Source organism: Microtus ochrogaster, unplaced genomic scaffold (assembly GCF_000317375.1).
Source record: "Microtus ochrogaster isolate Prairie Vole_2 unplaced genomic scaffold, MicOch1.0 UNK4, whole genome shotgun sequence".
NCBI lineage: Eukaryota > Metazoa > Chordata > Mammalia > Rodentia > Cricetidae > Microtus > Microtus ochrogaster.
In genome coordinates, this window is record NW_004949102.1 from 6466114 (window position 1) to 6489955 (window position 23842).

The 23842-nt window shown below is 42.1% G+C and overlaps 1 protein-coding gene across 5 annotated transcripts in view; it reads left to right on the forward strand.

Moving 5' to 3' along the window:
• Window positions 1-23842, forward strand: part of Ahcyl2 (adenosylhomocysteinase like 2) — a 160296-nt gene that overhangs the window by 96904 nt on the left and 39550 nt on the right. For 2 of the 5 annotated variants that reach the window (XM_026788560.1, XM_026788561.1), the window contains exons 2-5: window positions 5217-5328; window positions 14244-14387; window positions 14909-15009; window positions 22426-22528. In XM_026788560.1, coding sequence (XP_026644361.1) covers window positions 5217-5328; window positions 14244-14387; window positions 14909-15009; window positions 22426-22528 — 460 coding nt within the window. Of the gene's footprint in view, window positions 1-1547; window positions 1620-5216; window positions 5329-14243; window positions 14388-14908; window positions 15010-22425; window positions 22529-23842 lie in introns of those variants that run through there. The other 3 variants (XM_005365762.2, XM_005365763.2, XM_013353263.2) reach the window with 2 other exon arrangements.

Sequence of the window (23842 nt, forward strand, 5' to 3'; positions counted from 1 at the left end):
CATTTTGGCTTTTCTTGAACTCAACAAGCAGTTTTTCTGCTCTATCTTTTTTTCTTTCTCTTCTCTCTCATCAATTCATATTCCCACCCAAATCTGTAGCAGGCAATCTAGGGTAGCATTCCTCGGGCTCCTGTCAGAAATCATAATAAATAAGATGATTCTGTTTCTATTTGGCTGAATCTTTATTTTGCATGTAATAACTTTGCTGTGATTCTGAGAACTCAGTGATAACATTCTCCTTTGTGATCACACCTTCCAGGAAACACATTTTTTTATTTTGTGTGTGTATGCATGTGTGTGTGCATGTGAGTATGGGTGTGTGAATTCCCCATATTGCATATGCACAGGAGACGTTAAGAGGGTGATGTTGGGTGTCTTTCATTGCTGTCTGCCTTAAGACAGGGTCTCTTGCTGACCCAGAAACTTGGAAGCTTGCCATTTCCACTAGGCTGGCTGGCCTGTGAGCTCTCAGGGTCTGACTGTTTTCACGCCAAAGTGCTAGGGTAATGAGTACATGCAAGCCAGGACCAACATTTTACATTAGTACTGAGAATTCCAGTTCAAGTCCCCATGCTTGCAAAACAAGGACTCCTAACCCACTGAGCCATCTCTTTAACCCCAAAATATGCTTTTTTTTTAATAAGGAAAAAGTGAACTGGTCACTCAATACTAAATAAGCATCAGTCTTGAGTTAAAACTGGGTACTGAATGTAAAAAAATCTGTATAGAAAATATGCAAACTTGGGCATGGTGGTACCTCTGGAAGGCTAAGGAAGGAAGATCTCTAATTCCAGGGCCAGTATGGGCTGCATTGTGAGACTCTGGGTCCAAATAAGTAAATAAATAGATAAATAAATATGCAATTAAGTATTAAGGAAAGAATCGAGAGTAAAAAAAAAAAAACGAGAAAATTGATTTCCTTGGTGACAGAGCTGAATCTAGTGTCCCCTGCCTGGCTAACTCAAGGGCAGTGTATATATAGAATACGGCTCCTGACCACTTAATACCATTAATGTTTTTTCTTCTCTTAATAAATTCCCTGATTGTTTCAGTGGCTCTGTAGTTAATTTTTTTTTCTAATGAGATGAAGCTAGCTAAAATCATCTGACATAGAAAAGGAGGAGGTAAAGTTAAAAGGGAACCTAATTAGCAAGTTAATTATAGCAGGAAGAGTGCACGGGTCATATAAATAAGTCATTGATGTATGCATGTATGTTCGGCGTTATCTAGAGACTTGTTAAGGTTTGGAAGTCAGAGGAGCTGTGTAATAATGTGTTAGGAAAAATAACAATAAAAGCAAAACATCCAGACTTAGGAATGGCTGATGAGCCTCTAGCAGAGCTGCTTTATTAAATCCTACCGTACGGCTGCAAGGGTTGCTGGAGCTGCTTCAGAGATAGCCACCCCCCTGAAAAGAGAAAAAAAAATAGTAACGAGCTGGAACCAGAGCCAACAGAATTGCTGATGAAGAAAGTTTCAAAGCCAGACCACAAGGGTCCTTGGACCAAAGAGGTGGCCTACTGCCGGTAATGTCACAGTCTACTGGCTGGTAGTGCGTCAGTATGCTGAGCAGCAAGAAGAAATACATTGTCAATAGCAGCTCTGGGATTAAAGCCCAGGTGAGGCTACGCTCCTGTTTGCCAGTCTTGCTGCTGCTGCGGCCATTACTGTCCAAGGCAAGCTGCTTGTACTCTCCTTCCCCTCCTGTCCGGCCTTCATCCTTCCCTCCGGCCTGTGGTGAGCTACCCACTTCTACCGGCTTTTTCCTCCCTTGCCTTGTTAGGCAGTGCTGAGGTGGGAGAGGAGGGGTACCTGCAAGGACTCTGGTTTCTGACAAGGTAGGAAAGTCAGGTAAATGTTGATAGATTCTGCCAAAGTCCCTTACTGGCCCGGCAGGTCATTGTTTTGCAGCAGAGATGCCTCATTTAATTCAGGTTTGGTTATCAGTGAAAAGGAAACATTTATTGGGAAATTGTATAGCTTACTATTTTAAGTAGTTTCTCACTAATATTCTTGTATATTAAAAACACAGGAGGGGGGCCTTGAATTTGGTGAGAATTTAGCAAGACTTGCTTTCTGCGTACAGCCTATTTCTTTAGTGCCCAAAGAAATGAAGTTGGTGAAGGGAACCACAACTGAAAGACTATATAGGACAAGGCTCAGGGGTAACTCAGAGGAAGTGACTGGCCCCCTCTAGTGGTGGATATGTACACATGCGTGTATGTGCACACACATGTGGCTGATATGTCAGTGTGTGTGGCTATCTTAGGGAGGAGGTTGTGTTGCATATCTAAGGTTATCTTTTAGGCTTTATTTTCTTTTAAGGGAGGCATGGCTGAAGACACTGCCTTATTGTGGTCTTTGGAAAGACATTTATCCCTTTTCCTTGATGGGCCTCTGAAGAATGAGGCATGCAATTATCTTGCACTTCTCCACCTTTCTTTTGCCAGTTTTTCTAACCCTTAAAATTACACTATGCAGACTTAATGCTTACTACTATTCCCTCAAATACAGACCATGAAGCTGGAATAAACTTCTCCAGGCTCCTTGATTCAGCATATGATTGGGCCCATAGGATATGGCAGGTGTCTGTCTGTGCCGGAGAATATAAGGGTGAATAAAACTCAGCCCCTAAGGAGCCTGTAATTCATAGGCTTACAGAATATAGAAAGGAAGACCATGTGTTGAATGCTGTGCTAGAAGTACATAAAGATTCATGGACCTACCGTTGGAGCACATAAAAAAGGGCACTTTATCCTTTTTGGAATAAATTGGTACTTTAGCAGAATAATCAAACCTGTCACTTTGCGTTTTGCAATGAGCGCCTAACCCAGTGAATAGCCCTATTACAATGAAAACTGTGCAAAATCGAAAGCATTGTGCAGGCTTTGTTTACTTATTTTTGTTGTAGCTGTGGAAATGCTGTACATTCCCCAGCGGCAGGGAGGACTAAGCTTTCATTTTGGCGTCGGTCCCCTTGTCGCAGTGCTTAGGGACTCAGGAGTTACCTCAAAGCGCAGGATGTACAGCCACTGATTTCCTTCTGATCTCTGCCCGAGGAAGAACCATTTGTTTATTATAAAAATTAGAATCAGTTGTCAGGTCTTTGATTCTTTTCTCTACGCCACTCTGGATCCAGAAGAATCATCTAAGCACCTGTGTAAATGGTCAGCTAGTAAAAACTTATTAATAAAGTAAGTGAGAGGACCTTTGATTATTAAAGCACCAGCAGCAACCACCAACTGTAGGAAACATAGATAAAAAAATGTCATAGATAAAAACAAGAAAGTCACTATCAGATAATTTTTTTAAATATAACCTACAGCGTGTGATCTGAGTATATAATCTGATTATATAATCAGTCCAATCATCCACTCATTCCACATCTGTAGTCATTATTAATAATCAAGCTTATGGCTTTTAAAGTATTTTATGATACTAAACATTAAAAATTATTTTATTTATTGGTATCTAAAAAGCTAATGTATCTTAAAAAATCTTTTGCAAATTAAAGTGGTTATTTGCTGTAGGGGAGGGGAAGTTAGCGAGTTGATCTCATGCTGTGTTTCACAGACAATGAACTGTCTCATTTAACCCTCTCCAAAACCTGGGTACTTTTATTTCTGTTGTATTTAAGGGAAAATGAAGTTCACCCCCCCCAAAAAATCACCTTGAACAACATCACAAAGCTTATGAATAATGGCATAGCCAGGATTTCAGTGAAAATGTAGACTGTTCTGTCTGAATAAAAAAACCTTCTTTAAAATTAGCATACCACACTGAGAAGCTTAAAGTCGAGGCAAGTCCGTCTGTTTTTTTGTACCTTGATGTTTTCTCATCCTGATATGTGGATGCACAGTGAATTCCAAAGGTTTCTTTTTCCAGCTTTGCATTTTCAGTGAGGCAATAGCATTTCTGAGTATGACTTACCTTCCTAAAAATGTCATCTAAGCTTCATACTGCTCATGTCTGTGTCAGTTATAGTGTACAAAGTATACAGTCAGTAAATCAAAGACTTAAATTTGATAAAATTGGGAGAAAAATGAAAAATTATTCTTCTTTCCAAGACAGTCCTTTTTGTTTGTTTGTTTGTTTGTTTCATTGCTTTTGGAGACAAGGGTTTTCACTGTGCGTCCCAAGCTAGCTTTGAACTTACTGTGTTTCTTCTGCCTTGACCACCTGAGTGCTGGGATTACAGGGGTATACTACCTTACTTAGCTCCAAAGAAGTCATCTTCTCCACCCCCTCCCCAGTACTAGGGATCCATTCCAGGGCTTTTGGCATGGTAAAAAACACTCTATACTTCAGCTGTATTCCCAACTTTTTTTTTCTTTTTTCTTTTTTTTGGATTTTTCGAGACAGGGTTTCTCCGTAGCTTTTGGTTCCTGTCCTGGAACTAGCTCTTGTAGACCAGGCTGGCCTCGAACTCACAGAGATCCGCCTGCCTCTGCCTCCGGAGTGCTGGAATTAAAGGCGCGTGCCACCACCGCCCGGCTTATTCCCAATTTTTTTGAGAGGAAGGAGGGGACAGAGTTTTGGCTCAAACTCCCATGTAATTGAACATGACTTTGAACTTCTGATTCTCCTGCCTCCACCTCCAAAGGCTGGATTTACAGGGCTGTGCCACTAGTCCCAACTTATTCAGTACTAGAGACTATACCAGGGTCTTGATGCATTCAAGGAAAGAATGCTACCAACTGAGCTACATCCTTTGCCCCCAAATATGGGCTTATTTAAGTAAATAAACTACAAGTGAAGATAACATTCTGTAATAATACAAGCTGTGAATAAATTGCTTCCTCAAAATCGAAGTATGTTTTCTTCATATATAATGTGGTTGTTTGCATGAGAACAGCCCCAAAGGCTCATATACTTGAATGCTTAGCCATCAGAGATGACTGTTTGAGGATAGCTGGGGGAAGTATGTCACTGTGGGTGGGCTTTCAGGTTTCAAAATCCCATGGTAGGCCCAGTTCTCTCTTCCTGTGGATCAGGATGTGGCTCTCAGCTACACTCCAGTGTCTGCCTGCATGCTACCATGCTCCCCACCATGATGATGATAGATGAAACCTCCAAAACTGAAAGCAAACCCCCAATTAAGTGCTTTCTCTTGGAAGAGTTGCCTTGGACATGGTGTCTCTTCACAGCAGTAGAACAGTGACTAAGATATGTAACTAAAGTTCTTTTCCTTCTATAACAAGAGTTCCTTTTCTTAGCAGATCCAGTTTGCTGACCAGAAGCAGGAATTCAACAAGCGTCCTACCAAAATTGGGCGTCGATCTCTGTCTCGTTCCATCTCTCAGTCATCTACTGACAGCTATAGCTCAGGTGAGTGCTAAACTGGCACAACCTCCCTGTCAAGGTTATTTGGTATCCAACAGACATTCCATCTATCTAAGGCCAAGCATTCTTGATAATATAAGCCTTGAAAAATTACTTTGAATTAACATTTTAAACCAAAAATTCTGGATGGAATCCCTGGATCTCTTGGGAACTCCGGGTTTTATTGAAGTCTCAGTTTTTGACAGAGGCAGAAAAGGGTGATGAAGGCACCCATTAATTCCTCAGGAGCGCATAGTTCACCAATGGCCTTCACTCAGTGACATATAGAAAGAATTCACTATTTTTTTCCATTCTTAAAAGGGGGGGGGGTAAGTGCATGGGATGGTTCTGTGGTACTACAGAGTAAGTACCAGTCCTGGTATTCTCCCTCCATCCCGGGGCTTTTTGTTTGCTAAGAAAGCACTCCATACTTTAGCTATTCCCCCAACATTTTTTTTTTTTTTTTTTGGTTTTTCGAGACAGGGTTTCTCTGTGGCTTTGGAGCCTGTCCTGGAACTAGCTCTGTAGACCAGGCTGGTCTCGAACTCACAGAGATCCGCCTGCCTCAGCCTCCCGAGTGCTGGGATTAAAGGCGTGCGCCACCATCGCCTGGCCCCCCAACATTTTTTTTTTGCAGGGGAACGATGAGAACAGGGTTTCACCTCAAACTCCCTCTCTATGTAGTTGAAAATGACCTTGAACTTCTGATTTTCTTAATTGCCCCAAGAAACAAGATGCTGTAGCTATTTGAAGTAAGTGGGCACTTTGCCTTCTCCTCAGAGCTTTGACATTGTATTTGCTTATCCCTTTCTTCCGTTACAGGGCTATTGTCACTTAATGTCAGATGAGTTATTACTTACATAGGACCCCTTGAGGGTAAAAGCTGTTTGTAAACACAGCAGAGCCCAGTCTGAGTCTGATCTAATGTGGGGCTGTTTTTACTTTGTTCCTCTGCTGGAATGTGGTAGGGAGCCAAGAGTTTGCCCTGGTTGCTTTTTGTTTGTTTGTTTGGTTTGGTTTGGGTTTGTTTGTTTGTTTGTTTGTTTGTGATAGGATTTTTCTGTTTAGCTAGCTGTCCTGGAACTTGCTTTGTAGACCAGGCTGGCTTCAAACTCGCTGAGAACCACATGCCTCTGGTTCCCAAATGCTGGGACTAAAGACATGCACTACCATCTCGCAACAAAATCTCAGTTCCTTTTTGCAGTTGGCTAAGCCCCTTCTCCAACTGCTTTTTTTTAAAATTATTTTTATCTTACTTTTTAGTGTATATGAGTACTTTATCTGTATGGCTTGTGTGCCAGAAGAGGCACCAGATCCCATAATAGATGGTTGTGGGCCACCATGTGGTTGCTGGGAATTAAACTCAGGACCTCTGGAAGAGCAGCCAGTGAGCCATCCATCATTGAGCCATCTCTTCAGCCCTGCCCTGGTTACTTCTTAACACTATAAATAGTAATTTTTAAGGCAGGATTTCTCTCTGTAGCTTTGACTATCCTAGAACTTACTCTGTAGACCAGGCTGGCCTTGAACTCTCAGAGATCCACCTGCCTCTGCCTCCCAAGGGCTGAGATTAAAGGAGTGCGCCACCACTGCCCAACTAGAAAACTTGTATTGTGATTAATTGTATTCATTTTTCATACCAGTAAGGAAGGAATTCTTATTGTGTACAGTTAATAAATGGTTAATTGGGAAACATTAGGTTGGGTGGGTTGTTGTTAAACATTATTTACATATCTGTGTTTACTTTCCATCCACAACAGTTCAACACTGTGTGATATAAATATCTATGGTATTTATCTGAAGACTGGGAAATTGATACTCATCTTCTTTTTCTACTGAAGTAAATATGCTGAAAATTTGTGAACTAGTTTATTTAACTCTGGAAGCCATAATGTGAAAATGAATTGTGAAATAGTCTGTAACATTTTAAGACATGTGTTTGGCATGATCTAAAGATCAGTACTAACTAATAATGATTTAAAATTTTAACTCCAGCTCAATCTCTTCCCTGCACAACCAGAACTGTACATCTGTGTTCCTGAAAGGAAATCAATGCTTACCTTCCCCAAAAGAGCCTCTTATGTAGAGAGGACACTTTAAAAATACTGTATGCCTAAACGAAGGTGGGTGATCCCTTGCTTTCCGAGTAAGCATGCAGTGCTTGTATATAGATTATTGACGAGTGATGTTAACTGGTCTTGTCCTAATAATTTGGACCTTGTAGACTTGAACTATATGAAGTTGTCATCTTACTGGCTAATTTTATGTCAACTTGGCAGGCTAGAGTTACCAGAGGAGGGAATCCCAATTGAGAAAATGCCTGCATAAGATCAAGCTGTAGGCAAGCCTGTATGTAGTCCATTCTCTTAATTGGTGATTGACGGGGGAAGGCCCAGCCCATTGTGGGTTGTGTGTAAGAAAGCAGGCTGAGCAAGCCAGTAAGTAGGCAGCACTGGTTTATGGCCTCTGCATCAGCTCCTGGCTCCAGGATCCGGCCCTGTTAGAGTTCCTGCCTGACTTCCTTTGATGCTGAAGAGATGTGGAAGAGTAAGACAAATAAACCCTTTCCTCTCTAACTCACTCTGGGTCATGGTTTCTCATCACAGCAATAGTCACCCTCTTAGGGTGTCTTACACCATCTTGATTTATGTTTTAAAATTAGCATATGTGTTTTTGTTTTATACCTCTCTATATGCATGCACAAATACAGATATTTATTCCATGAGCATGAGTGCCTGTCTCTATCACAGATGTGTCTGTATCACAGGTGTGTCTCTAGCAGATCATACAATATTTGGATCATAGTAGATGCTAATATTTGCTATGAGGATGACAGTAAGCTGAGGAAAGATGATCCAGAGATGGCCTTTGCAAACCCGACCTACATTTGCCCTAATCTCAATCCACAACGAGAATGTTGCACAAGGAGAGAATCTCCCATCGGAACCAGTATATGCCTAGCAGGCTCATGTTGGCAAAACCGATGGTTTTGAAGGTCAAGAGTTATCAGTCTGATATATCCATTGAATGATATTAGTTCATGAACAAGGAATCAAAACGATAGATATTGGATACCCAGTTGCTGGGTTTCTTTGCCATTGATGCTATAAGCCAAACCAAACTGAATTGATAAATTGGGTTTAGTGAACAAAGCAAAGCAACTCCTGGGTGACCCTTGGGAAGGCAGAGGAAGAATCACATGGCAAATATGGCTAAGGTCTTATAATATAGCCTATAGGCATGATCTTGAGCAGCCCCAGGGAAGGGCTGACTTTTGGTGGGCTTTCTCAGGGGTGGGGTTTGAAATGAGAGGCCAGACTCTTTGGGTATAGGGTGCTGGTTCAAGTCTAGCTACTTCCTACAGGCGTGGGACAACGTGGGAAAGTGGAATTGGGAGTTGGTGGGATCACCTTCAGTGGGAGGTGTGGGTGAAGGAGCATTTATTTGGTTAAGTGCCATTCTGAAGACCCCAGGCATCTATTTCTTAAGGGAGCAGAGAAGGCAGGTTGTTAGGAGAAAAAAAAGATTATTAACACCTACCCTATGACCGGGGCTAGCCGTGAGAAAAATAATGAGACAGAGATATGCCCTGATTGTAAAGAAGAGGCAAGGATGAATGAGCCAGGTGAAAGAGTAGATATGCCCTTGACCCTGGAGAGGTAATACCAGCGTTGATGTCCCAGGAGCTCAGGGAAAATGGCATGCCAAACCAAGGGATGATGTGTTCCAGGAGTACAGGAGCCATGGTATCTGTGGTTCCCTGGAGTTGGGAGTACATCCATCCTGTAAAGGTGTTGATAAGAGTTAAAAGATAAGGGAGCCCTTTTATGACTGGGCATGTGGGTGAAGTCAACCTGTCTTGAAACACCCTGATTTTTGGAGACAAAAGTAGAGATATGATCTGGTGGATGTTGGAATTGTCATCTGTGTGAGTGTGACATCCCTGGCAAATGTCCATCTGGCCTCATAGAGAGCATTTAAATGGCGGGGTCACCTGACTTATCTAGTTATTTATTTCCTGATTAGCTTAAACCCTTACATAATCTCTAGTACTTAAATATTTTACTTAGAAATAAAATTCACCATTTTTATTGTGATATTCTGCTAATCCAGTTATGCTCATCTGAATACATTTTAGATTGTGTTTTCAGAAATATTGTCTATGCGTGTAGTATTCATATTTTCTGGCCTAATTTCTAGAAACTATGATTCCTGTGAACTCAGTACTTTTTATCTTATTTGTTTACTTATAATTTTTTTTTCAGGACAGTCTCTCTACATGCCCTAGCTATCTTAGAACTTACCATGTAGATAAGGCTGGCCTTAAACTCATAGAGATCTGCCCATTTCTGTCTCCTGGCAGCATTTATTAAATGTAAAACCTCCTAAGCAAAAAAAAAAAATTCTAAAAGAAAGTAAAAAGAACCACTTTTCTTCCAATTTAGACCATTCTTGGTGGTGTGTCCATGAAAACGTTATCTTTACGATGAGCAGATGGCTTCAGATGGGAAGGAATGAAGCCTTGCACTTGTAATTGGCACTTAGGAATTTTGAGAGATTTTAAAGATTTTTTTCCAAATAATAAAATTTTGTTTGTGTTGGGCTGCTAACGTAACTTCTCACATTTTCTTAAATCCTTCATCAGTACAATTCTTTCAAACACAGGTCCTGACTGTTATTTCCATTAACAAATAAGCAGATTGGGCCCAAGAGGAGCTTCCTAGCTTTAATTAATTTGATAAGCCTAACTCAATCAGACTTCTAACTGCTTGCCTCCTAACAAGCTCCCACAGCCTCTCAGGTGCTAGGAGATAACTTAGGTAAGTCAGGCGCGGGCATAGAACGAGTGTGCCTATGTGCAGCGGGATCAGTTGTGGATTAGTGATTCAGGTTATGCTTTGGTTCCTGAAAATGAAACGAGACCACCCTGTAATAAAGTTACATTGTAATTTTTAGGTAATAATCTTTTCTGCCTAAAAACTGAAACATTTTGGATATGATCTCATTTCCTCTTAAGATTTCTTTTTACTGGTAGTTAAGTGAAAGGCTGAGCTTGTGGAGAGGAGGCATCTCTTATATCCCCATTTTATCTTAGGACAATTGAAAACTGGTCATTTAGTAGACGAGGAATGGTACTGCATCTGAGGTCCTGTCCTGCAGTAGGTAATTGTTTTCCTTTTTGGAAGCAGCCGTGCTCACCACTGGGCCACCAATACTGCACCACTTGCTCATTGTTAGAAACTGGGCTTCGGGGTATGTTGATGGTTACAAATGTTTGGAGAGACTGTTCAAAATGTAGTAGCGGGCAAATTTAAGGCCCGCGTGTGCTATATAGAGAGTTCCAGGCCAGTCTGGACTACATAGCATTCATCATCACAAAATGAGTGTGCTCAAAACTAAATACATGCATGCCACCACATTAGTTGAGTAAAATTTCCGCCATGTTCACAGCAACCCTTCTCTTGACCTGGGTGTGTCACTGTTGGAGCCTTAAATTTGCCCGCTACTACATTTTGAACAGTCTCTCCAAACATTTGTAACCATCAACATTGGCCCTCTGAATGTGGGTGACAGTTGTGTGGCTGGGGCAGTTTGTGGGGACACTGGCAGTGGGACCACAGACTTGAACTGGCATTTTGGAACTCATTCTCGTTGGAGGGTTACTTTGCTCAGACTAGATATAGGCAGGAGGGTCTTGGTCCTGCCTCGACGTGATGTACCAGACTTTGTTGACTCCCCATGGGAAGCCTTAACTTCTATGAGGAGTGGATGGGAGGGTTTGGGGGAGGGAGGTGGAGAGAGGAGGAGGAGGAGAGGGAGTGGGAACTGGGATTGGTATGTAAAATGAGAAAAGATTTTTTTTTTAAAGTAATAAATTAAAAAAATAAAAAAGAAGGTAAACCAGACATGGTGGTACACATACCATGAACAAAGGCAGGTGGGACTTTGTGAGCTTGAGGCCAGTATCATCTATATATCAGGGTCTGAGATAGCCAGGGCTACATAGTTTGAAAAGAAAGTGAAATACCAGTTTTCTCAGCTTTAGCTTAAAGAAATAATGTAACTGGCTTGTTCTTTAAATTGGAAAACAAAGACCATCCACAAAAACTAGCGCCAAGGGATTGTGACACTTACCTTTAATCCCACCACTTGAAGAGATAGAGGCCAGAGAATCTCTGTGGATTAAAGCCAGCCTGATCTACATAACTAGTTCTAGGACAGCCATGGCATGTATGTAACAGAGACCCTGTTGCAAAAAACAAAACAAAACAGAACAAAAAAAAAACCAGCTTAAATTGGAGTGCTTCTCTTAAAGGACTATTGTTTTGTTTGGTTTTCTTTCCTCCCCCTCCCATTCGTCCTTGAAAACTGAATAGGTTTAGGAAGAGAGAACCATTCTGAGTAGAATAAGGACTCAGTCTCAACCTTTTAGTCACTGCTAGCCAACCACCTGCCTCACATGCTGGGATTAAAGGCGGCCACCATCGCACCTGGCCTTACTGTTTTCTTTTTAATTTTTCACACCTTGAGACTGGTTCCATCCGTAGCCCAAGCTGGCCTTGAGCTCCTGATCTTCCTGCCTCTGTCTCCGAGTGCAGCCTGGTCTTGCTCATTACTGTCTGCCACTAAAGACAAAAATAATCATGATTCTGGGAAAAAGATTTGAAACTTCAAAATATTGTGAATACTATAAACTCCTTCTTCAGTTTCAATTTCCTTATAAGTTTGGGTCAGGATTGGAGAAGCTGTTATCGTTTTCTCTCAGGTGGGAGAAGTGTGGTTCCTCAGCCTGTGATTTTTAAGCTCTATCAAATCCAGACTGGTGAAACAGACCAGGCCCAGAGCTATTTCTAGCTCTGTTGTACTTTGAGCTCTCTTCCCCTAGGAGAGGAACCAAAGGTTTTGTGCAGATTAGTTCCTTGTAAGAACAAAAGTCCCTTTGGGGCTTTACTAATTCCTTCACCTCCCCTGGTGAGCATGTTCATTCCTGTGCCCTCACGTTAGGACTTTGCCTCTAAGGCAGTTTTCCAGAGAAAGACCGATCCTCTAGCCCCTGCTGACCCCACAGTATGCAGCACCGTGCCTGATTAACTAGGCAAGGTCGGACTTGCCTTTTTTTACAGTCCACCCTCCAACCCCCACCCAGGTAGACTTTCTGCTGAGAAATCCCAGAAATGCTCTAATACTCTAGCTCTAAGTAGATCAGCGCACCAGGCCCTCAGGAGCTCCGAGCTTTTGCAGCTTTCTCCCTGTAGAAGTGATCGCAGTGCTAACTGCACTAAGATAAAATGCTCTGTGGGTCATGTTTTCTGTCCTCCATCCTCCCCAAAAGTGCAAGGATTAGGGCTGGAGAGATGGCGCAGAGGTTAAGAGCATTGCCTGCTCTTCCAAAGGTCCTGAGTTCAATTCCCAGCAACCACATGGTGGCTGATAACCATCTGTAATGAGGTCTGGTGCCCTCTTCAGGCCTGCACACAGACAGAATATTGTATGCATAATAAATAAATAAATAAATATTTTTAAAAAAGTGCAAGGATTAGGAAGACCTGTCCTCTGTTACAAAATCAAGAAAGAAATGCTTCAGATCATCTAGCAAATATGAAGACAGAAAGATCTCCACTAAGGCTGTGAATTCAATGACCTGTTAGCCACAATCAAATGTGGCCCTTTACCCTCTAGTGTAGTGGTTCTCTACTGATGGATTGTGACCCTTCTGGGAGTTAAACGACCCACAAGTGTTAGGAATTTTTCCTAACATGAGCTCTCTGCCAACGCAAAAATCCCAATCAAGCCAAATCACAACAAGCCAAATTAAAAGATATCCAGGTTTAATGGGATTCCTGCGCTTTCGGGTGGTCCGAGGGGAAACTGGGAGGCCACAAACGCAACGGGGGTGGGGGAGAGACCAACCATCTATTTCTCCTTTGGGAGCTCAGTTAAATACCCTGTGGGAGTGGTTCTGACCCCCCTCCCCTTGCATGCTGGGATTTGGAGTCCATACCAATACAACTCTCAGGCCTGGGGGCTGGGATGGATGCGAGGGACTGGGGGCTACACTCCCAACTTAACAACAAGGGTCTCCTAAGACCATCGGAAAACACAGATATTTACATTACAATTCATAACAGGAGCAAAATGACAGTTATGGAAGTGAAATAATTTTATGGTTGGGGGTCACCACAACACGAGGAACTGTAGCTGGCATTAGGAAGGTTGAGAACCACTACAGTGGTGTACATTGCTGGTAGATTAGTCTGCAGGGCATTAAATGTACCAAAAGAGGATATTTCTTTGCTGCTTTGGGAATCTGAAACACCAAAGACTCCTTCTTACAGAGGCTAGTCAGGGAGAATAACACATTGAATTGTCAGTGTCTAATTGGATCTGCAAGAACAGTTCTGCCAGTCCTGAGAAATACAGCTCTGTTATGTCAGACAGATTCCTTCTGTGTGGTTCTTAATTACTTTCCTTGTTTTTTTACATCTTATCTGTGCAGTTATTGTACTACAAAGCAAACTACTTCAGGCTTTTAAGTGGTGGGCAAAAAGGAGGTTATGAGGCAAGAAACCCATGGGTTAATGACTGGCTTGCTTAGGAACTTTAACCTGTGGTTTTCGTGGAGCAACTTCCTCTCTTGGCATATTCAAGTATTACAATTCTCTGTGTTCAAAAGGAAAAGTTAGCACTAGATTCCATATGAATGCTACCCAGGGAGAATACCTCGGGCAGCTCCCAGCTTGCCCTTTCAGAACTGTGGAGAGCACCTTGCATAGGCAAATGAGTGGTACAAAGCTGCGTTTCCTTAAGGAGCTTCCTAGAGGTGTTCATTTGTGCTGTGCTAGACAATGAAGCCCCAGCGGTTTGGAATTTTGGAGGAAACTAATCTTTTCCCTGGTTGATTTTTTTAATTTGTGTTCCAGCTGCTTCATATACAGATAGCTCTGACGATGAGACATCCCCCAGGGACAAGCAGCAAAAGAACTCCAAGGGAAGTAGTGACTTCTGTGTCAAAAACATCAAACAGGCGGAGTTTGGACGCAGAGAAATCGAAATTGCTGAACAAGGTAAAGAAATAAATGCCTTTCTATCTGCCTGTGTCATTTTGTCGTGTTAATACTTCCCAGGTCAGCTGGCTTGTCAAATTTCAGTGTAATACTAAACCATATTTTTTGTTTGTTAATCTACCTGAGACAAGGTCTCAACTCTGTAGCCTAGGCTGACCTTGAATTTAAGGCATTTCTTGCCTCAGCCTCCCAAGTGCTGGGATTTATGAGTATCAGTCAATATGCCCACCTCCCGAAGAACATTTACATGCTTAGGAATACTTCCTAAGCTTAGGAAACACTGTGTGGAGGGAGTGAACTCTGATCGTTCTGGAGGAAACCCCTGGATAAGAAGGATTGGCAGATAAGAGAATAAAACTGGGGAGCATTTTTCTCTGAAAGCTCTCAGAGAACATTCAGGAATCTCATCTTACAGAAGCTGACCAAGGAAATGATCTTAACTTAAATGAGTAATTTTTCTACTTTTTCTCTTATCTCATTCCCTCTGTCTAATATTCTATGTTTGTATTGAACCTTTTTAGAGATGCCTGCCCTGATGGCCCTAAGGAAGAGAGCCCAAGGAGAAAAGCCTTTGGCTGGAGCCAAAATTGTGGGTTGTACACATATCACTGCTCAGACCGCTGTGAGTTCTTTTTCTCCTAATAACAGTTAATAATTGTATCAGCCACTGAATGCCTGCAACCTGCCAGCACCAGGCTGACCGTATTATCTCATTAATCCGCATGAAGCTATGTATTCCTTTTTCAATTTTGTAAGCAAGGAAACTGAGGCCCAGTATGCTTGAGTAATTGTCCAGGGTTACACAGCCTGGGAAGCCCAGGCTCAGGCTTGAACATGAGTGTGCCAGGTGAGCAAATGCTTCCGCTGCTGTTCCACATCTCCGTGTTGCCCTTTCCCGTGCCCTCTCTCTGCACCAGGCCTCCATACAGAGCTGCCTTTAGCAGCAATAAGAGGAGACTGATTCAACTTGACCTCAGCATTGAGAAATTTATTATTTGAAGTTGTTAAAAGTCCATCAGGAAGGCAGGCTGTAGACACAAGGCTTCTGTTTCACCTCTTGGCAATTCTTTTGGAACTGTCTTCACAGTTTGCCTACTTCATCCTCAAGCTGACAGAAAGGTACTTACAGCTACCTAGTCATCACGAACTGATATGAAGAGGAGGTCCTGCAGGGTCGTCCAGCATGTTACCCTGAGGAGGATTGGGTCACATTCCCAGTTCCACTAGCTCTGAAAGGGGACTAGAATCCCCCTGGTTGGTTTAGACCAAGGATTGCACTCAGTAGTTACCTATTTATACTGACGTGGGATTCATATACACCAAAGCCTATATGTACTCATTAAATTTTTAATATAAAATCAGAACTAAAATAGGGAGAAATAAAAAGAAAGTAATTTATAAAAATGTATTCCAATATATAAATGCTTATGCACCACTACAATAGAACAGTCAATATCTATTCTGACTCATATAGATGGAAATGTATGTGAGGGGTTGTCTGATGTGAATGGGTATTTTGCCTGAAGAAGCCAAAAGAGAGCACTGGATACTCTGGAAATGGACTTACAGACTGCAGGTGGTGAGGACAAAACCCTACTCTTAGCTGCTGAGTCATCTCTCCAGCACCTGCTTCTTTCTTTTCTTTTTATTTTATTTCATTCTATTTTATTTTATTTTTGAGACAGTATCTCATGTAGCCTATACTGGCTTCTAACTTGCTATTATAGCTAAGGCTAGCTTTGAATTCCTGATCCTCGTGTCTTCTGGGTACTGGAATTATAGGGATGCATTACCCTGCCTGCCAGCAATGTGGCGTTATGTCCAGAGCACTAGGGAAGCATCTTCAATTGATTTTATGATTTTATGAAATAAAAAGCAACTCTTTCCAATGTCTGACAGTGACAGTGAAAAGTCAGCATCCTCTCTACACTAGTCTTTTGCATCCCTAGAAAGACTGTTTGTATTGAAACTATAAAAAATACTTTTCTCAGTATGTAAAGTGGAAATAGTTTCCAAGACCAAATAATTATAAGTAGGGTTTTCACCCATGTGAACTTTAAGTGGGACATTTAAAATTTACACTAGATCAGCAGATTTTATTGTAAGTGACTGTCCTATGCTTCAGTGTTAAGATCCCTGGCCCTGCCCACAAATCAACACTCCCCACAATCCTTGTGACAAATGAAAGTGCTCCCATAGTAGGCAATATCTCTTCCTTTGATTCATCATTAAAAAATGTAGTCTGTATTGAGTTCCAAATACATTGAGACCAGTAAGAAAATTGTTGTGTTGGAAAAGCTCTACCTAACACCTTTTATGAGACTTCTAAGCTCCAGGCCATCTTCCTTCTCCCTCCTTCTCCTCCTGAGATAGGTGTCGTATAGCCCAGGTAGGCCTCAAACTTGCTGTGTAGCTGAGGCTGGGCTTGAACTCATGACCCTCCTGTCTCACCCTCCCAGATGCTGAAATTAGGGGTTCATACCACATGGAAAAGGCTAGATAGTGTGCACGTGCCCTCTTCATCTCTTTGTTCTTCTGTGTGTGTGTGTGTGTGTGTGTGTGTGTGTGTGTGTTTTCATTTGTAGAGGCCAAAGGTTGATGTTGGGTATCTTCTCCAGTCACGCACACCTTTTTTTTTTTTTTTTTAAAGTTTCTCACTGAACCCGCAGCTTACTGATTGGCTAGAGTGGCTGGCCAGGAAGCTCCAGAGAGCCACCTGTCTCCATTCCCCATCACCAGGCTTACAGAATGCATGCTGTGGGTGTTGGTGATAAGAAATCAGGTCCCCAGGCTTGCACAGCAAGCACTTTTTACCCACTGACCCATATCTCTAGCTCTTTTCTTTTGTTTTCAGACAAGGTCTCATGTAGCCCAGGCTGACCCTGAACTTGCTGTGTAGCAAATGAAGTTGGTATTGGTCTAACACCTAATCTTCCTGCCTCTCCTTCCTGAGTGCTGGGCTTTCAGACATGTGTACCCCACTCAGTTAGTTAGTTGGTTGGTTTGTTTTTTTTCAGTGCTGGAGAGTGAATTCAGGGCCTTATACAGACTGGACAGGTATTCCTGTCACTGAGCTATATTGGCAGAACTTCAGTCCCCTTTAGAGATTGCCCCTCCTTCAGCATACTCGTACATGGTCACCTTGCTAATGAAGGGCAGACAGCAGCTCCTTAGGAACAGATGACATCTCCATTCCTCTAAGACTTTGCTGAATTATACATTCTCCAAGGAAAAGAATACCCTGAATTTCTAAAATTAATACAGTAAATTAAAATGTAATTTCTTTTTGGAGCTACAGATTAATGAATTGAGGCAGAAACATGCTTGAAATTTGTTGAGCCTCTTGCATCGGAACTTAGTGTGGTGCTTAAAATAGGAAGTGCTTCTCTAGTTACTGGCTCGTGTTGCTAAGTTATGTCTAGTTTGATTTCACCCTATCTGAACATCACCACCCTTTGGGCCTCCCTCTCTATTTTTCCTTGATGAGTTCATCATTATAATGTTTAATGTCATTTTATTATTTCCATTCTAAAAAAGGAGTATTTTTCTTCCTTTTGTTTTTAATCTCTGTAATATTTCTAATTATATGTTCAGGTTAATTTTATAATATTCAAATTGACCTCTATAAAATATATAAAGACTTAGGGCTAGAGATGCAGCTTAGTTAGTAGAGTGCTTGCCAAGAACCACAAAGCCCTGGATGTGACCCCTGGGCCTGGTGGTACACACTGTAATCCCAGCTCTAGGGAGAGGGAGGCAAGAAGAATAGAAGTTTATGACCATCCTCCACTACATAGTGCGTAACTTGTGGCCAGCCTGGGTTATCGAATTCTATGAGACTCTGCTCCTCCCAAAACAAAGAGAAAGGGAGGGAGGGAGGGAGGAAAAGTCTTCCTTACCTCCTCTAGGATGTAGTTAATCATTTCTTAATTCAGGTATGCCTCCATAGTTCTAACTTAATTCCATTGCTGCTGCTTCTAAATGATAATTAAATTAAAGTCAAGTCAAGGCCTGAGGAGAGATGGCTCAGCAGTTAGGAGTGTTGCTGCTCTTACAGAAGACCAGAGTTTGGTTCTCAACACCTATGTCAGAGGGCTCACAATGGCCTGTAATTCCAGTTCCAGGGTGTCCAACCTCCTCTTCAGACTTGGCAGCAAGTGCCTTTACTCTCTGAGGCATCTTGCTGCTGGTCCCTTGTTTTTAATATTTTAGATGGTCTCACTATGTAACCCAAATTAGCCTGGAATTCTCTATGTAGCCCAGGCTATCCTCAGATTAGCCGCCTTCCTTCCTACCTCCTGAGTGCTAGGATTAGAAGTGTATGCCACACCATACTTGAAAATGTTGGAGTGCCAGTTCTTAGTTTCCATTATAGTCACAGTTGAGCCGGGTTCCCTTGGCATTCCGTCAACATTTCTTCCAAACCCAGCCCATTGTTTTCTGTTTTTATTTAATGAGTTAGAGCCTATTATTTTCAATATTTTGATCTTTATTTATCTTCAGTTTGGCCAAAATAAGCCCCAAATGTGACTTCTGTGGCTTAATTTTTAAAAATTTGTCTGCATGTGTGTGTATGTCTGTGTATGTGTACTTATAAATGTGTATAAGTGCACATAAGTGTATATGTGTACACACGTGTGCTGGAGGTCAACCTCAGTCACATTCCACCTTTTTTTTGTGTGTGTGGTTTTTCAAGACAGGGTTTCTCTGTAGCTTTGGAGCCTGTCCTGGAACTAGCTCTTGTAGACCAGGCTGGCCTCAAACTCACAGAGATCCACCTGCCTCTGCCTCCCGAGTGCTGGGATTAAAGGCGTGTGCCACCCCCACCCGGCTCTACCTTATTTTTTGAGGTGGAACCTAGAGGTCACTGATTTGGCTAGACTAGCTGGCTATGTGACTAGCAAGTCTCAGGGATCCTCCTCTCTCCAACCTCCGTGCTGGAATAAGGCACACACCATTGAGATTACAGGCACAGTCCTCTGTGCCAGCTTTTCTTTTTTTTTAAAGATTTTATTATTAAGCCGGGCGGTGGTGGCGCACGCCTTTAATCCCAGCACTCGGGAGGCAGAGGCAGGTGGATCTCTGTGAGTTCAAGACCAGCCTGGTCTACAGAGCTAGTTCCGGGACAGGCTCCAAAGCCACAGAGAAACCCTGTCTCAGAAAAAAAAAAAAAAGATTTATTTATTATGTATACAGTATTCTCAGTACTCTGTCTGCATGTATGCCTGCAGGCCAGAAGAGAGCACCAGATTCCATTACAGATGATTATGAGCTACTATGTGGTTGCTGGGAATTGAACTCAGGACCTCTGGAAGAATAGTCAGTGGTCTTAACCTCTGAGCCATCTCTCCAGCCCCGGGAAGCAAAGTCTTACATAGCAGAAGTTTAGCAATCATACCTTCCATGAGAGCCATGCAAAGAGCCACCATTGATGGGGGGAGATGAAAGTAAAACTGGGAGGGCCACATAGACCATTCTGAGTCCAGGGTGGGATATATGCTATATTCACTATAATACTAAAGATCCCCCTGTCTCGAAAAAAAAAAAAACTTAAAAAAAAATACTAAAGATCTATTGCTCCTCTCTTTCTCCACAAAAGACTGGCCACTTTCAAGAACAGCATCAGCCAACTGAAAGACAGCAGAATAGAAATTACAAACTAAAATCCAAAGAGAAAGAGAGAGTAGGGAAAATGAAGCAAAATGAAATAAAATAAAACAACAGAACAGACCAAAAAGGATGGGACATTATCAAATGACCTGACACGTGTCACTGAAGTTTCCAAAAGTAATGATAGAGAGAACAGAACAGAAGAACTCCACTTAGAGCTAATGGACAATCATTATCCAAAATTAATAAAAGAAAATCCAGGAACAATATCTGAATAGTGCCAAGATCCACTGAAAGTAGCCCTTGTGAGTTCCTTTAAAAAAAATGACTGATTTCAAGACTATGGAACATACAAGATAAGGGTAGATCATCCTGTACCAGAAGTAAGGAAATGTTCAAGGAATGAAAGGAAAAGGCCAAAAGAAAAGAAAGGCTGGGAGGCAACTTAGTAAAGTGCTTGCCTTGCAATCCTGAGGATCTGAATTTTATCTCCAGAGCCTTTATATAAAACAAAATTTTTTTTGTAGTTGGATTTTTTTTTATTGAGAAAAGGAAGGAAAAAAAAACAAGTTTCTGCCTCCTCCCAGCCTCCCATTTCCCTCCCCCTCCTTCCACCCTTCTCCCCCTCCCCGCACTCCTCTCCCCCTCCCTCTCCAGTCCAAAGAGCAGTCAGGGTGCCCTGCCCTGTGGTAAGTCTTAGGTCCTCCCCACTCCGTCCATATCTAGGAAGGTGAACATCCAAACTGGCTAGGCTCCCACAAAGCCAGCACATTAAGTAGGATCAAAACCCCGTGCCATTGTCCTTGGCTTCTCATCAGCCCTCATTGTTCGCCATGTTCAGAGAGTCCAGTTTTATCCCATGCTTTTTCAGTCTCAGTCCAGCTGGCCTTGGTGAGCTCCCAATAGATCAGCCCCACTGTCTCAGTGGGTGGGTGCACCCCTCGTGGTCCCGACTTCTTTGCTCATGTTCTCCCTCCTGCTCCTCATTGGGACCTTGAGAGCTCAGTCCAGTGCTCCAGTGTGGGTCTCTGTCTCTATCTCCATCCATCACCAGATGAAGGTTCTATGGTGATATGCAAGATATTCGTCAGTATTGCTATAGGATAGGGTCATTTCAGGTTCCCTATCCTCAGCTGCCCAAGGAACTAACTGGGAACATCGCCTTGGGCTCCTGGGAGGCACTCTAGGTTCAAGTCTCTTGCCAATCCTAAGGTGGCTCCCTTAACTAAGAATTGTGCTTCCGTGCTCCCCTATCCAACCTTCCTTTATCCCAATCTTCCTTTTTCCCCAAGTTCCCCCCCCCTTCCCTTCTAACTTTTCTCTCCCCATCTCCTCTTACCCCCATCCCACTCCACCCCCAAGATCCAACAAAATTTAAAAAAAAAAAAAAGCTGGAGATGGAAGATCCCTGAACTTTGTTGGTCAGCTATCCTTGCCTACTTGGACAGTATTAATAATTAATAAAGAAATCTTTAAAAAAATAAAAAAGAGGGTTTGGAGGGAGGAAAGAGGAAGGGAAACTGATGTAATTATATTTTTAAAAAAAGATTTTGCTTCCCATGAGAGACTAGTGTAGTGCAATCAGATCCCTGACTGCTTCCCATAAGAGACTAGTGTAGTGCAATCAGATCCCTGACTGTAGTTTTTCTTGTGAGTACTGGGCAGGTACTCCTGAAAAGGAGTTGCCTGTGAGTATGAAATCTTGTGTCTAGTTGGAGCAACGCAAAACTTCAAATTATACACTTTCATACATTTGACCTTCAATTAAAATTCTAGCTAATTTTTTTACCCTTACATATGCAGCTATCTTTTCCTCCCATTTTTGCCAAAAATGAAGCAAACCCAGTCTACATCATAGTCTCATACTCCAAAATGACCTCAAACTTTCAAGGATGGCCTTGAATGTCTGGTTATCTTGCTTTTTCTTACTCAGTGCTTGGATTCCAGGCCTGTGCCACTATGCTTGGTTTGATGAGGTGTTGGGAATTCAACCCAGAGATTCCTGCAAACACTCTGCCATCCGAGCCGTATCCCCAGCCATACCTGGGACTCTCTTGTTTCTGTGTCCTAAACAGAAATAGAACTGTATGTCTGTGTTTTGATAAAAAAAAAAAAATACTTTTTCTCTGCATTCCTAATTGAATCTTACTTATAGAATTAAATCTGACTTAATAGAATCTTACTGGAGCCTACTCCTCTGCCCTGTATTGAAAATACTGAAGAAGTTCTATAAAGCACAACTTGGAAACCATTGGCCTGCCTTGCTATATTATATCGTCAAAGAAAGAAACTTAGCCAGGCTTGGTAATACGTGCCTGTAATTGCTACTCTTAAGAAGTGGAAGTGGGGAAACAAGAGTTGTCTGGGTCACATGAGACCCTGCATCAAAACAAAACAGGCTTGTTTATCTCCTCTTTGTTTAACACAGGTGCTGATGGAGACTCTGGGTGCTCTGGGAGCACAGTGCAGGTGGGCTGCCTGCAACATCTACTCCACGCTCAATGAAGTGGCTGCTGCCCTAGCAGAAAGTGGTAAGAGCTGATTTGTGTTCTCTGTCTTTGGCTTAGATAAGTCTTCAAGAAGTTCCACAGTTTCAAAATAAATCTTTAAGGAAGGCTGACAAGCAGCTGCCTTTGAAGAAATGGATTCTATTATTGATGAATTTGTTTTCTTTGGGGGCTGACTTCTTTTGTCAAACATGATCTAGTTAGCTCTGTTGTTTATAGTTGGCAGATAGTTCCCTATGTCTACTGCTCTAGTAATCACACTTCGCTTTGATTCACTATTAGGCCACCAGTGAACACTGCTCACACTCATTGTATTATGTAATAGGTTTTCTGTATCGCGATAATAGGTTTCTCTGCCAACACAGTAAGCCAGATCAAGCTGAGCTGAAAAGTAAAAAAAAAAAAAAATTAGAACAGGTTTATTTGAGCAAAGCAATTCCCAGGTGAGTTCTCCAACCCCAGAGATCGAGGCAGGACAAGTAACATAACCAAACTGAAACAGGGAGCTTATATAGCCTGTGGTCGAGGAGGTGATGACATGTCCACCACAAGCTGGGTTAGTGCCAAAATATGGTCAAAAGCTGGAATGTTTGGGCGGGGACTTTGGCTGCTGGCATCTTCAAGGGAGGAGCTGCTGTGGCTGCCAAGAATGCAGAACTGGACTTTTGTGCCCTCTTTGTTCAGAGATTATCTGAAAGGGTGGGGTTTGTGGGAGAGGGAGAGAGGGAGGGAAGGGGGAAAATGGGCTTTCTGGATCAAGCAGGAGTGAGCTGGAGGTTCCAACTGAACAGTATGTAATTCTTGAACCATCGTTTGTGGTCCTCCAGACCTTCCAGGAAGTGGCTTACCCTGATTTAATGTTTAGCATGTCTGCTTCAGCAGTGAGGAGAATTGTACAGGCAGGTTAATTGATCACAATATCCACTAATGCTTGAAGGACAAAGCTAGGGAAGGTTGGGTTCCGTCAGCCTTCTGTCTCCCTGTGTGTTACAATACACGTAGATCTGGGTACCAAAACTACTTCTGAGTTCCCCGGAGACTCTAAGAAAGCCCCACAGAATATGCTTATAGCTCCTTTTGCTAGCACTCTTTGGCATTTCACTAGTTCTTTCACTTATTTGTAAAATTATGCTGCTTGTATATGATAGAAAGTTATACAAATATTAAATTGTACATAGGTATTCATTTCATTCTCTTTTTTGGCAAATGATTATTGACTTTAATAAATAATGAGAAATAACCTTTGCTCTCAGAATCTATATTGTGGTAAAGAAGATAACATACTTACGTAAATGATAATTAAGACTTGTTTGACAAAATGCCTCAACTGCTTATAAA